This window comes from Corylus avellana, chromosome ca2, assembly GCF_901000735.1.
Source record: "Corylus avellana chromosome ca2, CavTom2PMs-1.0".
NCBI classification, from domain to species: domain Eukaryota; kingdom Viridiplantae; phylum Streptophyta; class Magnoliopsida; order Fagales; family Betulaceae; genus Corylus; species Corylus avellana.
The window spans coordinates 22059221-22079794 of NC_081542.1; the positions used below are offsets into that span (position 1 = coordinate 22059221).

Sequence of the window (20574 nt, forward strand, 5' to 3'; positions counted from 1 at the left end):
GTAAATTTTTTTTAAAAAAAATTTATTAAGTATTTTGAATCAGAATTTTATGGGTGCCCCTGGTAAAAAATTACCAGGGGCACCGTTGGCCTTCCTTTGGTCGTTCAAATGGCCATTATGTAGAGAAATGAGACTATTTTTTATTAAAGAGAGAGAGAATAAAGTTATATTTTATTAGTGGAGAGAGAATAAATAATAATTTATTATTAAAAAAAGATAGTGGGTGAAATTTTTTAGTGTTTCTAGTCATAGTTTATAGATAAATGTGATTTTTTTTTTTTTTTTTTTTGCTAAATTTAGACTCTAGTCTCTTTTATGTAGGCTTAAACTCTAATATAATTTATGCTTTGAGATTTGAGGCTTTTCTAAAAGAAATAGCCGTATGCTAATAGCCCACTAAAAGTACTCATTTTTCTTAGACACTAGTAGTCATTTAATTGTGCTTAGTTTATTTTGTAAGTAGTTTAAATTATTATGTGTTTGTGATGTTGTTAGATGAAGATTTTTAATGGTTACTTTGATTTTTTTTTTTTTTTTTTTTTTTGGGTAATTTGATGAGTTTGATTTGATTTGTGATACATATATTATGGTATAATTTATTTTTTGATTGTATTTACCGTATTATAAAAAATATATATAATACATAAAGAGAAAAAAAAAATTAATTTTTTACGCCCCTGGTAACTCCTATTCCTAGATCCGCCGCTGCGTGTTCCCTCAAAATATATTATGTGTTTAGCTTTGCCTCTTTTGTAGGAAATTAATGTTTAATTTATATATGGTCATTTTCTGTTTTTTATTTTTATTTTTGTCTAGAAATATCTAAAAATTGACAATCTTAAATATCATAAAGAGAAAGGAGAAAGTTTATATATAAAAATAATAATAATAATAATAATAAATTAAAAAAAAAAAGTAAAGAGAAAGGGATCACTTATGGGTGAAAAGGAGGTATAAATCAAATTTTTAATTTTTTTAATAGATTATTCTTTTCCTAATCCTAGGTTTTAAAGGTGTCTATGACAGAGCGTTGATGTAGATGTTAGGCCATCAATTAGTTGACTACATATGGACAAAGGCTCGAACGTTACCATTGGAGCAACGTAGCAAATATTCATCTACAATTTTTATTGTTGCGGAGTTTGGGAATGTTGAATTTCTAACTATACTTGTACGATCTGATCCTGACCTCATATTTATGGTTGATGAAAACGAGCAAAATATATTTCACATTTCTATTCGATATCGGCAAGAGAGTATATTCAACCTAATATATGAGATAGGTGTTTTTAAGGATATGATTGCAACCAATTGTGACAAAGATGGGAACAACATGCTACACTTAGCTGGAGAATTTTCTCAACTAAATATCGTAGTAGGTGCAGCCCTTCATATGCAACATGTGTTATTATGGTTTGAGGTGTGTTAATATCATTGCAACTTCCTTTATTCTAGTTTCATATATATATATATTGGTCACAATTTTATTGTTCAATTTACACCTTGTTTATTGTAGGAGATTAAAAAGATTGTGCCCCTTACATTCTTGAAGGCGAAGAATTCAGAAGGAAAAACACCCAATGACGTATTTACACAAACACGTCAAAGATTACATAAAGATGGTGAAAAGTGGATGAGGGACACGGCCAATCATTGCATGGTTGTGGCAACACTAATTGCCACAGTGATTTTTGCTGCAACCTCACTATACCAGGTGGCAATAATCAAGGAAATGGAACTCCTATCTTTTTGGACCATACTTGGTTTATGGTATTCTTCCTATCAGATGCAATAGCAGCAATGTTATCCGCTTCAACTTCAATATTAATTTTCTTATCAATTCTCACATCTCGTTACACTGAAAAGGATTTTCTCGGTTCATTACCTACAAGGTTGTTGTTTGGACTATTAGCACTCTTCATCTACATAGTAGCCATGGTTGTAGCCTTTGGTGCAACTTGCTTTTTGGTCTATCAAAGTGGAACAATATGGGTTCCGGCCATTATAATTGCTTTAGCGAGTGTCCCAATTTTCTCTTTTCTTTGGCTGCATTATGAACTTCTTTCCGAAATAATCAGCTCGACATTCTTGCCTAGATTTCTTTTCCGGTCCCGTAAGCGTAGGTTTAAATGGTATTAAATGGTATATTGACTACAATCAAGCCAACGGTTCATTCTTTCCATAGCCTTCCTTGCTAAAAATCCCTTGAGTGCCTCTTACAATGCTTTCTGATGATCAATTGTTAGAGTAGACATCTTCCACTTTCTAGAAAAACCTACGCTTATGGGACCGGAAAAGAAATTTCGGAAAGAAGTTCATAATGTAGCCAAAGAAAAGAGAAAATTGGGACACTCGCTAAAGCAATTATAACGGCCGGAACCCTTATCGTTCCGCTTTGATAGACCAAAAAGCAAGTTGCACCAAAGGCTACAACCATGGCTACTATGGAGATGAAGAGTGCTAATAGTCCAAACAACAACCTTGTAGGTAATGAACCGAGAAAATCCTTTTCAGTATAACGAGATGTGAGAATTGATAAGAAAATTAATATTGAAGTTGAAGCGGATAACATTGCTATTGCATCTGATAGGAAGAATACAATAAACCAAGTATGGTCCAAAAAGATAGGAGTTCAATTTCCTTGATTATTGCCACCTGGTATAGTAAAGGCTTCAGCGAAAACCACCGTGGCAATTAGTGTTGCCACAACCATGCAATGATTGGCCGTGTCCCTCATCCACTTTTCACCATCTTTATGTAATCTTTGATGTGTTTGTGTAAATAAGTCCTTGGGTGTTTTTCCTTCTGAATTCTTTGCCTTCAAGAATGTAAGGGGCACAATCTTTTTAATCTTCTACAATAAACAAGGTGTAAATTGAACAATAAAATTGTGACCAATATATATATATATATATGAAACTAGAATAAAGGAAGCTGCAATGATATTAACACACCTCAAACCACAATAACTCATGTTGCATATGAAGGGCTGCACCTACTACGATATTTAGTTGAGAAAATTCTCCAGCTAAGTGTAGCATGTTGTTCCCATCTTTGTCACAATTGGTTGCAATCATATCCTTAAAAACACCTATCTCATATATTAGGTTGAATATACTCTCTTGCCGATATCGAATAGAAATGTGAAATATATTTTGCTCGTTTTCATCAACCATAAATATGAGGTCAGGATCAGAGCGTACAAGTATAGTTAGAAATTCAACACTCCCAAACTCCGCAGCAATAAAAATTGTAAATGAATATTCGAGCCTTTGTCCATATGTAGTCAACTAATTGATGGCCTAACATCTGCATCAACGCTCTGTCATAGACACCTTTAAAACCTAGGATTAGGAAAAGGATAATCTATTAAAAAAATTAAAATTTTGATTTATTCTATATACATTATTTTAACAAGATCCACAAAAGATGAGACTGAAATTTTCACTGAAAAAATGAAGATAACGTAATGTATTAAATGTGGTTATTTATGTCCTATTTCGTCATCTTTGGATACGTTTTGTCTTGCAGTCATTGGCATAGTCCATACACTTTAATATCTTATCTTTAGAAGCATATCAAAACAAGATAAATCAACCTATCAACAATGTTAGGATGTGACTTCGATTTTTCAGTCTCTATCAATCCTCGGCATAATTTTACAATAGAAGAAAATTTTTGTAATTTTTGACAATTAAGCTCATCAAGTTCAAAGTGCTTCAAATAAAATTTCAACTTAATTTTTTGTTTCTAAAAAAGGAAAAAAATCAAGATGATAATATTTTTCTAGAAGACTACATATATCATCAATTTTAAACAATTATAATAACCATCATTTGAAATAAAAATCTAAGTGTCATAAGTTCCATCATTATTGTGTCAATAAAAAATGTTCATCTTCTAGTTGAAAATAATAAAATACAAGCTTAACGTATTATTACTAGAACCATTTAATTACTATTATGGTTTAGTGCTTCTAAAATAATGCTTAAATGATAATCATTTTTTTTTTGAGAAAAGTGGTAATACTCTTTATTCATAGTTATTGAACATAAAATTGTATTATTGTACCCTCACTTAAATGATAATCAACATAATATCAAGAGTCAAGAAATTATATACCTTTTCCAGAGGAACACTCTATTTAGAAAAGAAGAAGACAAAAACCCTTAAGCTGGTTACCCTATTACCCAGTTATTAACCGATTTTTTAAATCCCTAAAACCGGTAACCGCAACTGGCTTAGGCGGTTATACAATTTCTCTATCCTCACTTTTTTCACAAAATTCCAACACAATCTCCAATTAAAATCAAAAAGATGAAAGATGAGAAATGAAAGAGAAATGTTTATATTAAAATAATGTATAAGAAACCACTTTTGGTTCCCTACACATTGGAAAACACTGTAGTAACCCTTCATGGTTAGTTAAATGTAGAAAATCTGATGTGAGTAGCTTTTTGTGGTTTTTTTGAAATTTTTCTTAAACATAAAGAATGGAATGGCCAATAGTCTGCTTCTAGTGCCCTAAGTGTGTAATTGTGTTGGTGCACGAATCATGTAGTCATGTATTGTATGTTATATTCTCATGAAGTTAAAACTATGATAATTATTAATTGTAATCTGTGTTAGCGCATGAATCATGCAACATTGCAACCATAACAAAGGCCACTGAACAAAAGTTTAGTGAGTGCACTCAGTGGATGGTATATAATAATATAGGCTAGTCGCTAGTGGGCTTGGTCATGGGCCCAAACCAAACTGGTATGCCTAAAAAAATAAATAAATAAATAAATTGAAAGAAATTGGGCTTTTAAACAATTTTTGAAAAACAGTTACCGCTTAATGACCAGCTTTCAATAACCATATAACCGCCAATTGCAGCTAACCGCTAACCGGCCTAATAGTTACAGTTGCAATTATTTAAAAGTGAATAATTAATTAAACCTGTTACAGTCGCAGTTATGAGTCACTAACCATATAACCGGTTGTACATCTCTAACCCATTGTGAAACTCATGAAACTCTTTGTAACCAAAGAAAACCCATTTGACGGTGTTTCCGAATTGACAGATGCACAATTAGCTAGCATGGCGACACACCAATCCCTGGACGCCGTCTGAGCCTCTGACAGTGGAGATGGCCTTTGTGAGGCTGCTTTAGCCTGTTGATCGGGCTTGCATTTGGTGTTTTTATTTTGAGCTTTTAATGAAGTTGCTTATTCATTTAAAAAAAATAATAAAAAATTAGTTATTGTAGATATGTTCGAATAGAAGAAATATATTTAATTTTTCCAGCTTCTTAACGTACATCTAAATGCCATGATTTATGATCGAAAAATTTCAGGTGAGCAAACATCTCAAGTCTCTGCTAATTCCAATAGTATAAAAGATATAAAAGATTCCCTCTATCAAGCTGCAATAAGAGGTGATTGGCAAGCTACTAACGAAATACATGAGAAATATCAAGATAAGTACGCTATATGGGAACTTCCCATAACAGAGCAGAAAATGAATACTCTCCAAGTTGCTGTTGCAGCAAAACAAAGAAGTGTTGGACTGTATGACTGAGGAGACAGTTAGAATTTCAAACTAACAATGGAGATACAACCCTTATCATTAATGCTCTGTCAGGAAATGTGGAAATTGCTAAAAAGAATAATTTTAGATTTCCACGCATTAATGATAAGGAATGTATTTCCATTGTTAGTTTGAAATTCTAACTGTCTCTTCTCAGTCATTCAGTCCAACACTTCTTTTACAAAAGTTGTTTGTTTTATTCATTTTCTGCTCTGTTATGGGAAGTTCCCATATAGCATACTTATCTTGATATTTCTCATATATTTCGTTAGCAGCTTGCCAATCACCTCTTATTGTAACTCGATAGAAGGAATCTTTTATTTCTTTTATACTATTGGAATTAGCAGAGACTTGAGATGTTTGCTCACCTGAAATTTTTCAGTCATAAATCATGGCATTTAGATGTACATTAAGAAGCTAGAAGAATTAAATATATTTTATGAGGAATCTTCTATTCGTACATATCTACAATAACTGAATTTTTCTTTTTTCTTTCTTTTTTTTTTTTTTTTAATGAATAAGCAACTTCATTAAAAGCTCAAAATAAAAACACCAAAGTAGCACCAAATGCAAGCCCGGTCAACAGGCTAAAGCAGCCTCACAAAGGCCTAACCAACCAGACTAAACCACAACACAAAACTGCAAACACAAAACTGCAGAACAACAAAATTGCAGAACAACAAAACTGCAGAAAAGGGATCCAACAAAAAATGAAACCAATAATCAACCCCCAAGACCAGAGGCTACCCCATATAGAGCAACACAAACAACAAACAGCCACAGAAACACATAGATGCTTAGCAGAAAAGCTAATTCAGAACACTTTTCCCTAAGATATTATAAAACCTATTTGTGATGTGACTGCATGAGAAGAAGAAAAGAGAGAGAACTTTACTCTCATCTGTTTGAGTTTCATTTGCACGATGCTCACTTGGGCTTGGCTCTGGATCCTCCTCTATATCTACCATCACCGAGTCTCCTTTTGTTGTTTGGTAGCTTGCTGTTGGAATTGATGGAACAGAAGAGAATCTTTGTTCATCGATAGCTTGTCCATAAGAAGTCCTTTGAGGGTAACTCGTTCGTGGAAATGTCTTCATCCTTGCAATTGTCGTCTTTGCCTGTCGTCTTCTTTTACGAGTCATGTTGACATCAGGTCCTTCCTTGATATAAAATCAGATAGAATTATAGAAAATTAGAATTATAGAAAATTATTTCATTCATTCAAAATAATTATAACGTTACATATATATATCACTTAATTAGACCTACATTCCCTTTAAAAAAATTTTACAATTTCCCACAAGTTGTAAAATAATTCTAAATGGATTATAGGTCTAGCATTTGATAGAGACACCGAGAGTTGTAGACTAAACGATTATTTTTATCATGATTTGCGAGCCAATTTTAGCAGGGCAATCACATTGCACAAAATTTATTGTTCTTTTTTTTAGTTTTTCATAAACTTTCCTTCTACAAAATTTGTAAAATAGTAAAGAAGAACCACCATGAGAAAAGTACAAGATTATGATTTATGGATTGGAAAAGAAAAGGAAAAGGTATGATATATGCTTGGTTAGTGTTAAAAAAATCTATTTTCCTGCAGATTTATATCTATTTTCCTTCTAAACAAACAACCCAACAAAAGTTGTTAAACCCCGAGATTAACCCAACATCTTCAGATTTAGATAATGAAAGAAGAGATCTCTTGGATCCCCATTCATAAAAGAGGTCTAGAGAGAGAAAAAAACCTGGATCGGCGGAGGTTGAGCGGCGGCGCAGATGAGAGAAGAGTCGGACGAGAGAGAGGAAGAGAGACGAGAGAAAGGGCGAGAGGCGAGACAGGAGAGAGAGAGAGAGAGGCGAGACTGAGAGAAGAGAGGAGAAGGTTAAAAAAAAAAACAGAGAGGTGAGGGGGAGGCGGCGAGAAAAGTAGGGTTGAATTTTAAATAAGACAAACATATCCTTTAAAATTTAAAAATAAATAATAAATATATTTAAAATTTAAAAAAATAAAATAAAATATTAAAAATGTTTGGGGGTGGCTCGCCGGAATGGGGGTGGCTCGGCCAAATAGCTCGCTCAACTCTCGTAGACGATTCCAGGAACATCGACCATGTTTTTGCCTCTGAGAAAGCCATGGCACGAGATAATAAGAGTTTTTCCCTACTTTTTACGCTAATCGACTCCTATTGTGGTGATTTCTGATTTGGGTTTTTTTGTTGCTGGTTTTGCAGGCTTGGGTTGTGTATGGTTCGCCGCAATCGACTCTGTGCGCGTTGGGGAACGGATGCGGATGCAGACAGGGCTCGAGCCATGGAAGCCGGCGACCTGGGATCTGCTTTACGCTGCTGCCGGGGAAGTAGTTCGGATGAGGATGAACGAAGATGTGTACGGACTCAACCATGGCAGAGGTCTCTTGGGTCCTCTGAGAAAGCCCTCTCCAGTCGCTCTCCCTGTGAAAAGCAACCCCAACTCTGATGTTGGATTTGTTTCACACCAGTCACTCTCTCACCAGCAGTTGCAAATGCAAGCCACTCAAGTAACCTCTCGTGCACTGTGCTTTAATCAGTTGATTATTTATTGGACTTTTTTGTGTTTTTATTTTAGCAGTTTCAGCAGCTAAGACAGCAGCAGATAATGAGGCAACAGTGGGACTGGACGATACCAACAGCGCCAGACGACCCAGGAAATGGTCCAAAACAGAGGGAGGAACAGAGAGTACGTCGGAGCCAGAAACAGTCGCCCTCTCGGTTTGTCCCCTTCTCAGTGGCGGAGCCACAGCATTCTTTGGCAGCCCCAAAGATTTAAATTTTTTTTTTCTTTTTTTCTCACCCTAAAATAAAAAAAATTTTAAAAAAAATTTCTTTTACCTACCCATTATATGTGCAAATATGACGTGGGTTGGGTTTATTTTGTAAAATTGTGTGCTTTTGCGGTGGAATTATAATTACTCATAATTCCCAAATTCAACCGCAAAAGCACACAATTTTTCACTAAATTGTTAGCTAGGATTTGTGGTTTTTCATTAAATTGTTGGGAATTATGAGTAATTATACTACCAGAGTTTATGTTAAATATTCTGCGAGTTTATATGCTCTGAATTTTCTGGGGAATTCCTGGTTTCATGTTCTTGTTTTATGTTAAATCTTCCACATGGGCACCCAACTATCGAACGAGCATTTTCAGCAATAAAAATTATTAAAACACGATTTTGCAACAAAATGGAGGATGATTTTCTTGCAAATAGTTTAGTTCTCTATATTCAAAGGAAAATTGTTGAAAACTTCGATTTATATTCGATACTTAATGATTTTGTCTTTCTAAGAAACCGTAAAGTGCAGTTCTGGACTTTTTTTTTTTTTTTGTATTTCTGTTTTTTTGATATAATGCTAACATGTTACATTTCTAATATATCAATTTGAGCACATATTTATAAACTTTTATAGTAATTGTGTAAATTACCAAATTTTTAGAGAAGAAAAAAATTTTAGGGCGCTAAAAAAAATTTTAGCGGCACTCCCAATATGAACTGTCTGGCTCCGCCACTGCCCCTTCTGCATGGCCCACATAGCAAATGGTCGGGCAACCTTCCAGGGCCAGGGTGTCGGACCACCCTGATTTAGTTTTAAATTTTTTGTTTTTTATTTTTTTATTTTTTTATTTTTTTTATTGTTTTTTGTAAGTTTTAGTATTTTGTTTTTATTTTAGTAAGAATAATTTCGTTATTTTACTAGCGTTGAGATACATTATCATTGCTTTAGGGTGCGTTTGGAATTGCGATTTTGTAAAAATAATCTGCGTTTTTAAAAGATATCGCAAAACATAAAACGTTTGACATTACGATTTAAAAAACACTTAATTTAAAATAGGAAAAAAAAAATCTACGATTTCAATAAAAAGACTACGTGATGCTTATTTGAAAAAGTGAGAATTTAAACCAAAATCATGAATTCATGTAACAAATATTTAATAAAAAAGTACTTTTTAACATGTTTTACCAAATATCTTTGCAATTTTAAAAAGTAGTGATTTCAAAAACGCTATTTTTAAAATTGCACTTATTGAAACTGCAATCCTAAACAGACATTTAATAGTTTAAGGATTAAATTGTCTCAATTAATAATTTGAGAAAAAATTGTTATTGAAATAATAATTTAAAAGAGAAAAATGCATTTATTTTGATGTCAAATGTAAATTTTTTTTGGTAAGTACATCAAGAAAAATATTGGAATATTTGCCAAGCAAATCTTTCTTTTCACACTTATCCCGAAAAATCCTTAATACGTACATTTTGGACTTGACATTTGGAAAATGGATGGCTTTTTTTTTCTTTTTCTTTTTTTTTTTCTTCTAATTTCCTATTTAGAAATTGACTATTAATAAAGAGTGATGATACCCATCACTCCAGGGTGTAAAATTCATGCACGTCAGGGTAATATTTAACATTAATACATAGTTTTCTTCAAAAAGACCTTTACATATCACCTCCTTCAAGAGGTCTTAGGCAAGGAGATCCCATATCTCATTTTCTATTTATTCTGGGTTCTGAAGCCCTCTCCAGAATCATCTTCAGAGAGGAAAATTTGGGTAATTTTCATGGCATCAGAATAGCTAGGAGCAGTCCTGTTGTCTCCCATCTTTTATTTGCAGATGACTTGATTATCTTCTCCGAAGCTAACATTTCTGAAGCTAGAGTAATCCAGGAATGTCCTTCCACTTATTCTAGATGGTCTGGGCAGAAGATAAACTATTCCAAGTCTGCTATCTTCTTTAGCAAAAATTGCAAGACTTCGATTAGAGGCTCTATTAAGAGTATGCTGGATCTTCCTCATATTTCAACGAAGGTTAAATATCTTGGGATCCCTCTGTTTTTTCATAGAAGCAAGAAGAGATCCTTGACTGATTTAAAAGACAAGATGTTATCTAAGATTGTTGGTTGGAAATCAAAGTTGTTGTCTCAGGCGGCTAGAACCACTCTCCTTAAATCAATTGCCAATGCCATTCCTTCTTATATTATGTCTTTGTTCTTGCTGCCCAAGGGTTTTTGTAAAGAGCTTAACTCTTTATTAAGGAAATTTTGGTGGGGATTCCCTCAGGACAAGAATCACAATCTTTCCTTTTGGCTTGGGATAACATTTGCAAACCTAAGGCCTTGGGTGGTTTGGGTATTCGTACTATGGAGACTTTGAACTTATCTCTGCTTGCCAAATTGGGTTGGAAAATTATTACTGAACCTTCTCTTTTGTGGGTGGCTGCTTTGTCTGGGAAATATCTTCGAAGTGGAGTCTCCTTCCTCAATGCTTCTATTAGCCCTTCGGCTTTTTGGTTATGGAAGGGTATTCTAAAGGCAAGGCAAGTTGTGGAATTAGGTGCTTGTTTGGTAGTTTCTTCTGGTCAGGATACCAATATATGGAAGTCTCCCTGGATTCCTTCCATTCAGCTATTCAAGCCTTCTCCTAATCCTAATCTAGTGGATCTTCCAGATTTTGAGGTTGCTGATTTGTTGATTTAAGGTGGCAGGTCTTGGAATGTGTCTCTTTTGGGTGATTTGTTTGACTCTAATTCAGCTCAACACATTCAAAACATTCATTTATCTCATGAAGTTTTTAGTGATAGGTGGACATGGGCTGCTTCTCCGAAGGGGCTGTTTTCTGTTAGGTCAGCTCATGAATTAGCCTCTCAGGATTTGGCTTCCCGTTCTTCTCCTCTCTCCTGAAGATTGGTCATGTCTTTGGGGTTTGAAGTTGCAGCAAAGGTTAAAACATCTTCTTTGGAAGTTGGCGTGGAATATTCTTCCTGTGCATGCTTCTTTGGCCAGATTTGTTAACTCATTTGATATGGATCCTTGGTGTTGTCCATTCTGCAAAGGCCCTCAAGAATCTCTCTCTCACATTATGCTTAAGTGCTCCTTTGCTAAGATTTTATGGAGGAGCTCTCCTTGGCCCCTTCTTACTGATGCTTTTTGTGAGCAGCCTTTTGCATATTGGATTGTGGCTATTTTGAGGCCTCATCAGAAGCTTGCAATTCCCATTCAGGAAGTCCGTAAGTTCCAACTTTATGCTGCCATCACCATGGACCATATATGGTTTTCCAGGAACCAGCTTGTCCATCAAGCTCTTAATCCTTCCCCTATGCAGTATCTCTTTCTGATTGTTTCTACCATAGTGGATCATTGTAAAGCTTGGACTGATTCCACTTTGTCTACCAAGGCAAATTTTGATGTGGCTTTATCTTCAGATTTTGCAGTGGCTGCCACAGTAGTAAGTGATTCAAATGGTAATATCATTGGAGCTGCTACTAAGAAAATTCTTACGAAGGATGTTGCCTTAGGTGAAGCTCATACAGCCCTTTTGGCGGTTTATACTGCGGTTTCTTGTGGTGCTTACTCTCTCATCCTTGAAGGGGATGCCCTCAATGTAGTCCTTGCTATTCAACAACCCTAGCTGTTTGCGGGTTGGAATTTTTCTAATGTTGTTTCTGATATTTCTTTGTATTTGCATTCTTTCTTTAGCTGAAAGGCTGAGAAAGTTTTTAGGAGCACTAACTTTAGAGCACATTGTTTGGCTAAATGGGCCGCTTCCCACCTAGTGTTTGGAAGCATTCCCATAGGATCATCCATTCGGATCAAGAGTGGTAAAGATCCTCCCTTGTAACCTTTTCCCCTTTTCAATTAGAAAAAAAAAAAAGAAATGGTATTTCAACAAAAACCAAAACCAAAACCAAAACTATTACTGTGAGAGGTGTAATGAAGATTTAGAGAGAAAGCAAAACAAGGAAGTATCCAGAACCATTGATGAATCAATCGCGGCTGAGACGATAACCGTTCAGGATCCATACAGATCTGAAGTCCCTCATCTCTCAGTCCCAGCGTCTGTCACCATCAACGCCAAGATACCGTGGTGTGCGGCGTGTGAAGTTCTGAAGCCCCTCCTTCCCTCAGGAAATGAGTAAGGTACCAATTTTGTTTGTAAATTTTAAATTTTTATCAGCTGTTAGATGTTTTATTGGGTTCCCAAATCATGTGATGGGTCTGGTGGTTTATTTTTTTCACTTTAATTATTCCCTGATGTATAAATCTGAATGGATTTCTGTATGTTTTATTACAGAAAGTGATATTGAAGGTGTTCTTGCATGATGAAAGAACGACACGAAAGGCCATCAAGTCAATCTCTGGTCTTCAAGGTATAGGAATTTTATCTTAATGTAATTAGATGTTTTATTTTTAACGCAATTCCAAGCAAACTTAATTTTAACCTTTTGAGATCTATTGGCATTTTTGTAAGTAGACTAATCCCCCCTCCATTGATATCTTATTTCATGAGTATTAATCAACACTATAATAAGACAACATTCTCTCACATATTAGAAGAAAACATTTAAAATTAGTATCTATCTCAATTCTCATGTGGGTTTAGCCTCATTTTCAAATAACTCTTCTTTCATCCAAATTTAGAGCTGAAAATATTGCACGCCAAATATGAACAAGACTTATAGACAGGTAGCTAGCTGGCTAGCTATGGTGGCCATAACTTTCAAATGGTACATTTAATTCCTTTGTTCAGAGTCTTTCGAAATTATCATAGCATTTATGACCTGTCTTCTACTTATCAATCCTCTGAGGAACAAGACTCATCAATGAGGAATAAGACATTGAGAATGGAGAAATCATTTTATACTTCAAATTAGGGGGGGCTCCCTGTGTACCACTCCGGAAAATATTGAAAATGCCTTTGTGAGATATTATGAGAATTTATTTTCATCGGCTATACCCACTAATGTGGGAAGGTGTACATCTGCTATTATGGGGAGAGTTTCAATAGAGATGAATGCAATACTGGAGGCCCCTTTTGCAGCAGAGGAGGTGTATGGAGCTTTGACACAAATGGCGCCATTGAAATCTCCGGGTCCAGAGCTGATTTTTTTCAACAAAATTGGTCCACTGTTGGGCCTGAGGTATGTAGAACAACCCTTCATTTTTTTAATAGTGCCAAGATGGATGTTAATTTAAATGTTACACATATTGCTTTAATTCCAAAAAAAAAAAAGGACCCCTCTCATGTGTCGGATTTCAGACCCATAAGTCTATGTAATGTGACGTATAGGCTTATTTCAAAAGTCTTGGCAAACCGGTTAAAAAGAGTGCTCCCCCATTTGATTTCGGAAAATCAAAGTGCCTTCATACCAGGTAGGTTGATCACAGACAATGTTTTAGCTGCTTATGAAACATTACATTCCATGCACACTTGCATGTAGGGTAAGGTGGGATTTATGGGGATAAAACTCGACATGAGTAAGGCATATGATCGGGTTGAGTGGTCTTTTTTAGAAGCGGTAATGAAAAAAATGGGCTTCTCTGATAGGTGGATTAAACTTATTTTGGAATGTGTACAGACAATGACGTATTCTATCTTGGTTAATGGACAACCTATTGGTAATATCAAACCCACTCAGGGTATCCGGCAAGGGATCCCTTTTCTCCGTATTTATTTATCCTTTGTGCGGAATTTTTGAGTTCTCTTATTACTCAAGCGGAACAAAAGGGAATTATTACAAGAGTGCCTACATCTAAAAATGGGCCACGCTTAAGTCACCTTTTTTTCGCTGATGATAGTCTTTTATTTTGCAAGGCTAATTTGGTGGAATGGAGGAGACTAATGCGTATCTTGGAGGATTATGAAGCAGCTTCGGGTCAAAAGCTCAATTTAGACAAGACATATATTTTTTTCAGTCGGAATGTACGACCGGAAAAAAGGGATGAAATATCTAGACTCTCGGGGATACAAGCTACCCAGAGTTATGATAAATATTTGGAGCTACCGACATTAGTGGGAAAGTCAAGAGCGAAGTCTTTCCAAGGTCTCAAGGACAAGGTGTGGAAGTGCATTCAAAATTGGAAAAACAAGTTTTTATCTCAAGCAAGGAAGGAGGTTTTATTAAAGGCGGTTGTCCAGGCAATTCCCACATACTATATGAGTGTTTTCCTCCTCCTTATTTCTCTTTGTAAGGAGATCCAAGGCATGATGCAGCGTTTCTGGTGGGAACACAAAGAAAACACTTCAAGAATTCATTGGGTGAGTTGGGAGAAGATGGGGAAAGCAAAGTCCGAAGGTGGGTTAGGCTTCCGTGATCTCGTGTCTTTTAATAAAGCACTCCTTGCGAAACAAATTTGGAGACTCCTCCAAAGGCCTAATTCCATGGTGGGAAATATAATCCGAGCAAAGTACTACCCTTCAACATCTATTTTGGAAGCTCAAGTGGGAAAACGTCCATCCTTTGCATGGAGTAGCATTATGGGCGCAAAAACTGTTCTTGAACAGGGACTCATGTGGTGAATTGGAGATGGTTCGAGTATTCGAGTTTGGGGTGATTGTTGGATCCCCACCCCGATCACTTATAAGGCCCACTCCCCAATTCGGGTTTTGGAGAGGAATGCAAAAGTTGTCGAACTTATTGATAGTGAGTCCAGAACCTAGAAGGATGCTCTCATTGATGAGATTTTTTTGGAGCACGAAGCTCAAGTGATAAAAGGCATTCTGCTTAGTCCTATCTCCACGGAAGATAAGCTAATTTGGCGATGTACTTCTAATGGAACTTTTTCTGTTCGGAGTGCATACCATTTAGAGGTGGACATGAGGACGAGAGCGAAGAGTTGTGGGTCGGAAGCTTTAAATTTTGGAAGTGTCTGGAAAAGTTGTTGGAAACTAAATGTGCCCAATGCAGTTAAGATGTTTTTGTGGAGAGCTTTGAATAATACACTACCTACTAGGGTGAATTTACACCACAAAGGAGTAGTGCAAGACACGAGATGCCCCTTTTGTGAAAGGGAAGAGGAGACCATTAAGCATATTGTATGGAGCTGCTCCTCAGCCAAGGATGTATAGGGCTGCGGCATTAAACGTTTCCAGAAGAGTAAAAGTGTGGGGAAGGCTTTTTTCGATGTCTTCTAGGAGGTATTGGGCAGTGGCGATAGAAAGGAGATTGAGCTCTTTGCCGTCATTGCAAGACGCATATGGCTCCGCAGAAATGCGGTTATTCATGGTGAAAATTTTCAGGATCCCAACCGACTGATTCGAGAGGCCCACGATGCTCTGGAAGAATTTCAAACGACAAATTTGCGAAAGGGGAATGATACTCATGTGGAGCCTCCTACTGATGCACTCCAGATCGTAGACAGATGGACACCTCCTCCGGATGGTTTTGTTAAGGTGAATTGAGATGCCGCCGTGGACACAAAGAATGGCAGAATAGGCTTGGGTTGTATTGCTCGGACTTCAACGGGAGCTTTCTTGGCAGCTAGAAGCTTAACAAAGGCAATGACGGCTGATCCTATTATAGTAGAGGCAATGGTGGCTTCTTATGCGATTGTGTTTGGAAAGGAAATGGGTTTTACTCAAGTTATCTTTGAAGGTGATGCTCAGTTAATTGTCAAGACTATTACCAGTGAGGGCCCATACTCAAGTTCTTACGGACAGTTTATCGAAGGGATTCTTGAGGCAAGAAAGGGTTTTGTCAAAGCTCAATTTTCTCATGTAAGGAGAGAAGGTAATAGTGCAGCTCATAGGTTAGCCAAGATGGCTACCACCCATGTCACATATATTACTTGGTTGGAGAATGCTCCACCGGATATTTGTGGTATTGTACGAAGGAAAGAACACATCCCTTCAAAGCGATCTTTTTGATCCGCTGTATTGTTGAGTTTTAAATAAGAAGAGATTTTCTTTTCAAAAAAAAAAAAGATTGATGCGAGATATGGACAAAGTTTTCCTCTAAACTGGGTTGGAGGAATTTTCTTCAACCTAGTATATAAAAGTGACATGTGTCCAATTTTTTAATAACATGTGAGATGCACATAAGTTTTTAATAAAATTTATTTCAACTTTGTCTCTGCTATTAAGAAAAACAAGTACATTTCACACGTTCCTGAACACATGTCACTTTTATAGATTAGGTTGAAGGAAATTCCTCCAAACTGGGTTGGAGGAAAACTTTGTCCGCAAGATATATCTATCAACAATGGCTTAATGCTCATTTTCGCATTAAATGAGTTTTGCCTAATTTTCAAACTGTTCATTCCAAAAAGTTAAATACCCATTTAAGATTATTATATAATGGTTTAAAATTAATTAAAAAAATAGTATTTAATTAAAATAGAGAAAGACATAGAGAGTTTGATGTTTAGTTCTTTAAAATGTGGCTTTCCAAATTTGATCAAGTAAATGTTTCTTCTCAAATTGAACTTTACCAAACTTGTGCCATTGCAAATACCAAAGTTTTTCATTCGAATGAGGTTGTAAGAATTTCTTCTAATATAATATACTAAATTGACATTTGTTATTAGGACCGAAAAAAAAAGAAAAAGAAAAAAAAAAAGTCTTTGGAATGATCAGAACATTTATGACCTCTTCTGCACTTCTTCAAGCTTCCAAGGGACAAGACCCTGGTGGCCAAAGAGGCTATGGTCTCTCATCAATTCATCAATAAGGCTTGCATTTGTTATTTAGAAGATTTTTTAGGCCTTGATTGTCAAATTGTGGTGAGGAGGGTCTTTTGAGGAACCCTGGATATTAAAGTTTATGTAGAAATTAGTTTACACTTATATAGTCTCCAACACAGGATATTTATGACTGACAATTTTTTACATGATTTGCAAACTCAACACGGAATTAGTTAGTAAGGTATGACCCATTAATTAAATGAGTCAAGTTAAAGTTTACCTATATAGTCTTATACTCATGTCTCAACGCAATTCGAACTCAACATATAAATATAAATTATCACCCCTAGTCGTGGGCTGTTAAGGTGCTGGCTTCGTTGTAATAACAATTTCTGATAATGAAATGCTTCGAAGGTAATAGTGAGCATAACTCTCTGAAAGAATTAAAGATGAAAAATGATACACATACTTTTAAATGTTTGCTCCAAGTTTACATTTCTTAACGTTACAGTAAAAATCACAGTTGGATTCTACATATACTTTTATTTATTATTTTATCTAACGGTAGCAGAGTGAAAACTAATATTTCTTATTGATGAGACTCCACAAACTGCGATTAGAGCTGTGAGACTAGCCATACTCTTTCAGGTAACACAGCAGAGCGTCATCACCTCATCTCCTCCATTATTCTACTTCTTTAAGCACCCTGCACTAACTTGATTAAACAAAAATACTTTAAACAGAAGGGGGAATAATGGATGGAAGATTCTTAGAAAAAGAAAGAAAGAAAACAAAAGGAAACTTCTTAATCTCTTCGAGTCTGAATTGCTCATAACAACAAAATTACAGATGCCAATATATGCTTCAAGACTTTGTGGAACAAGATTGCAAATGCTTCGAGACTTTGTTGCCGGGCAAAGTTATGACAACCAGAATCCCCGTACATGTTTAAATGTTTCATGATGGTAGTTATTGGTACCTTAACTCGTCCGAACTTGGCTCATTTACAACTTTTTTGTTTTTTTATTTATTCAATGCGGGAGATCTCATTTACAACTCTAAATAGGTAGATGAGCTCTTGCAAAGTTTAGCTGTGCCATGAAGAAATAAATTTAGACAGAGGGACTGGCCCATTAAGCCCACTGCATCTAATCGCCCAAGAACCAAAGGCCCAAACGGGTGAGCAAAGCCCACGGACAAGTCCAACAATCCAGGCTCACAGTTGAAGCAGGGATAAACTCCACAATAGCAACGAATCATAACTTTCCATATTTCAAGCCCAAGGGAATCGAATTCCCATTTATAGCCTTGTTGGCTTGTTCCCACAAATCAACTAAATCAAGCCTCCAACACCCTAGTTAGAAAGCTATAAAAAAAGGAAGAGTAATGCTAAGGATCAGCTAAAAAAAAAACTGTAATCCATCCATAAATGGGTGATATGGATGGCTAAAAAGTAATTACCAATAAATGCTACATCCACGTCACTCATTACAGATGAATTACACTTATTCTGTTTAAGTATATTTTTGATTTAAACATCGGAGTTATTCTCTGCCGACACACCCTGATCAATTCTTATACACGCTTTTCCTTTCTTGCAGGTGTAACTTAACTTGGTGCTTAGCACTTCGAAAACTATTCAAATAGTTTGGCTTAGCAATTTTAAAATATGCATTTTGAGAATCTTTTTTTTAAAAAAAAAAAAAAAATTCAAAATGCAGTTAATGAAAACTTAATTTTTAAAAGTACAATTAAAATGTAAAAGAGTGTCATTTGTGTCAACTGAGCGTATGAGCGTTTAAAATTATATACTTTTAAAAATACACTCTTTTGACTGTTGCACAAATACATGAATATTTTTTGCATTTTCAAACTAACTTAAAAATAAAAATAAATAAATAAATAAAGGCCCCAAATGAAATACTTTTTACAATTTTTTTTTAAAGATGCATGTTAGGCCTTTGCAATCGTGAGACCAAACACACTCAATCACCTGAGCACATGTATTAGTTTTGTATATCATCTAGGTGTGTATGAGTGATTACAGTTAGCAATTGTTGTCTTGAACTGCAACCGCACCCCATATTAGATAGAGAATAGGTCAGCTTTGTTTGATAGCATTTTTTTCTTCTCTTTTTTGTTTTATATTTTCGAAATGAAACTATTAACAAACAACTTAATTAGCACAAAATACTTAAAACAACTTTCGTCTTTATGACATATTATAACACTTTTTTCAACCAAAAAAAAAAAAAAAAAAAAAACCATCTAAAAAGCATTAACAACTTAATTGCCAACTTCGTAGCTCATCATCTAGCAAAATTAGCAGCGGGTCTAGGCTTCGAAAATGAGTGGTCGAGAGAATTCTCTGATTATATCTCAGAGATTATTCAAAGAGAGCAATCTCTATTATCTTTTGATTGATTTATGAAGAAGCAAATATTCCATAAAAAAAAAATAAAAAATAAAAAATGGATACATTTTTCCACTTAAGTTGGTGTGCTAAGACGTGTGCTTTTTCTGTGTGTATTTAATGTAGACGAAAACTTTGTTAGACTTAATTTTTCAGGTGTGAAATGGTGGTTGAGAGGAGTTTACTTGTTTTCATCAGAGAGGAATATCGAAGGAATATTACAAAATGGACACCCCATTTCTGCATGCGCGTTAATCGTACGTGTACACGTGTTTGACCCAACATAACATAACCTCAATCTCACACGTTTCATTTTCTTTTGCCATTAATTGACTAAATTATACCAAATCCACATATTCCTCAACCAATCACCTCATCAAATTCCTCCTTAAAACCATCCCCATTATCTCCATTCTCACATGGGTTGAGCCCCATTTTCAAATAACTCTTCTTTCATCCAAATTTTGAACAGAAAATATTGCACACCAAATATGAACAAGACTTATAGACTGGTGGCTAGCTAGCTATGGTGGCCATAACTTTCAAATGGTACATTTAATTCCTTTGTTTAAAGTCTTTCGAAATTATCATAGCATTTATGACCTCCCTCGTACTTATCAATCCTCAGAGGAACAAGACTCGTCAATGAGGAATAAGACATTGAGAATGGAGAAATCATTTTATACTTACTGGATTGACGCGAGATACATCTGCCGACAATGGCTTAATGCTCGCTCAATTTTGCATTAAATATGAGTTTTGCCTAATTTTCAAACTGTTCATTCCATCTATTTTTCATCCAAATCTTTAATATTGTCTTGGTTTGCACAAAGATACATCTAACTAAGAACAATCACACTAAATTCTTTATATTTATCTTTTTTAAAAAAAAAAAATATTAAACAAAACTCATAAAAATACACATTTACTTAGCGAGCTTCATTCTTTACTTTATTTTAACTATCGTCAGGTTCACTCACAACATGACAACAGCCAAAAAAGTAAAAGTTATAATTTTTAAGATTATCTTTTACTTTCCCATAGCTAAAATGTGAAAGCTTTGCTTTCTCAAAAAGTGAAATACCCATTTAAGCTTATTATATAATGGTTTAAAACTAATAAAAAAAATAGTATTTAATTAAAATGGATAAA

General features: G+C 35.2%; 2 protein-coding genes and 1 pseudogene across 3 annotated transcripts in view; 1 reads left to right on the plus strand and 2 right to left on the minus strand.

The window, feature by feature from the left end:
• Positions 1–1118, minus strand: part of LOC132169325 (U-box domain-containing protein 17-like) — a 4582-nt pseudogene extending 3464 nt beyond the window's left edge.
• The window catches only part of LOC132172932 (heavy metal-associated isoprenylated plant protein 39-like), a 20138-nt gene extending 11873 nt beyond the window's left edge, over positions 1–8265 (plus strand). The window contains exons 4-5 of one of the 2 annotated variants that reach the window (XM_059584495.1): positions 8067–8114; positions 8183–8265. The gene's annotated coding sequence lies outside the window, so the exon portion shown is untranslated. The remainder of the gene's footprint in view (positions 1–8066; positions 8115–8182) is intronic. The other variant, XM_059584496.1, reaches the window with a different exon arrangement.
• On the minus strand, positions 2545–7464 carry LOC132172931 (uncharacterized). The gene is made up of 4 exons (XM_059584494.1): positions 7324–7464; positions 6471–6731; positions 2955–3091; positions 2545–2854 (listed from the first exon to the last, which is right to left on the minus strand). Exons 2-4 carry the CDS (start codon positions 6715–6717, stop codon positions 2633–2635), a joined length of 606 nt encoding a protein of 201 aa, XP_059440477.1. The 5' UTR covers positions 6718–6731; positions 7324–7464; the 3' UTR covers positions 2545–2632.
• Positions 8266–20574: the final 12309 nt, after the last annotated feature.

What these genes read in the sequence shown, in the direction of transcription:
- LOC132172931 (XM_059584494.1), bottom strand. Translation starts at nt 6,717, where the DNA reads ATGACTCGTAAAAGAAGACGACAGGCAAAGACGACAATTGCAAGGATG. An exon ending in TGAAACTCAAACAGATGAGA is followed by an intron (nt 3,092 to 6,470) that starts GTAAAGTTCTCT and finishes TATATGAGATAG; the next exon opens with GTGTTTTTAAGGATATGATT. An exon ending in ATGAGTTATTGTGGTTTGAG is followed by an intron (nt 2,855 to 2,954) that starts GTGTGTTAATAT and finishes TGTTTATTGTAG; the next exon opens with AAGATTAAAAAGATTGTGCC.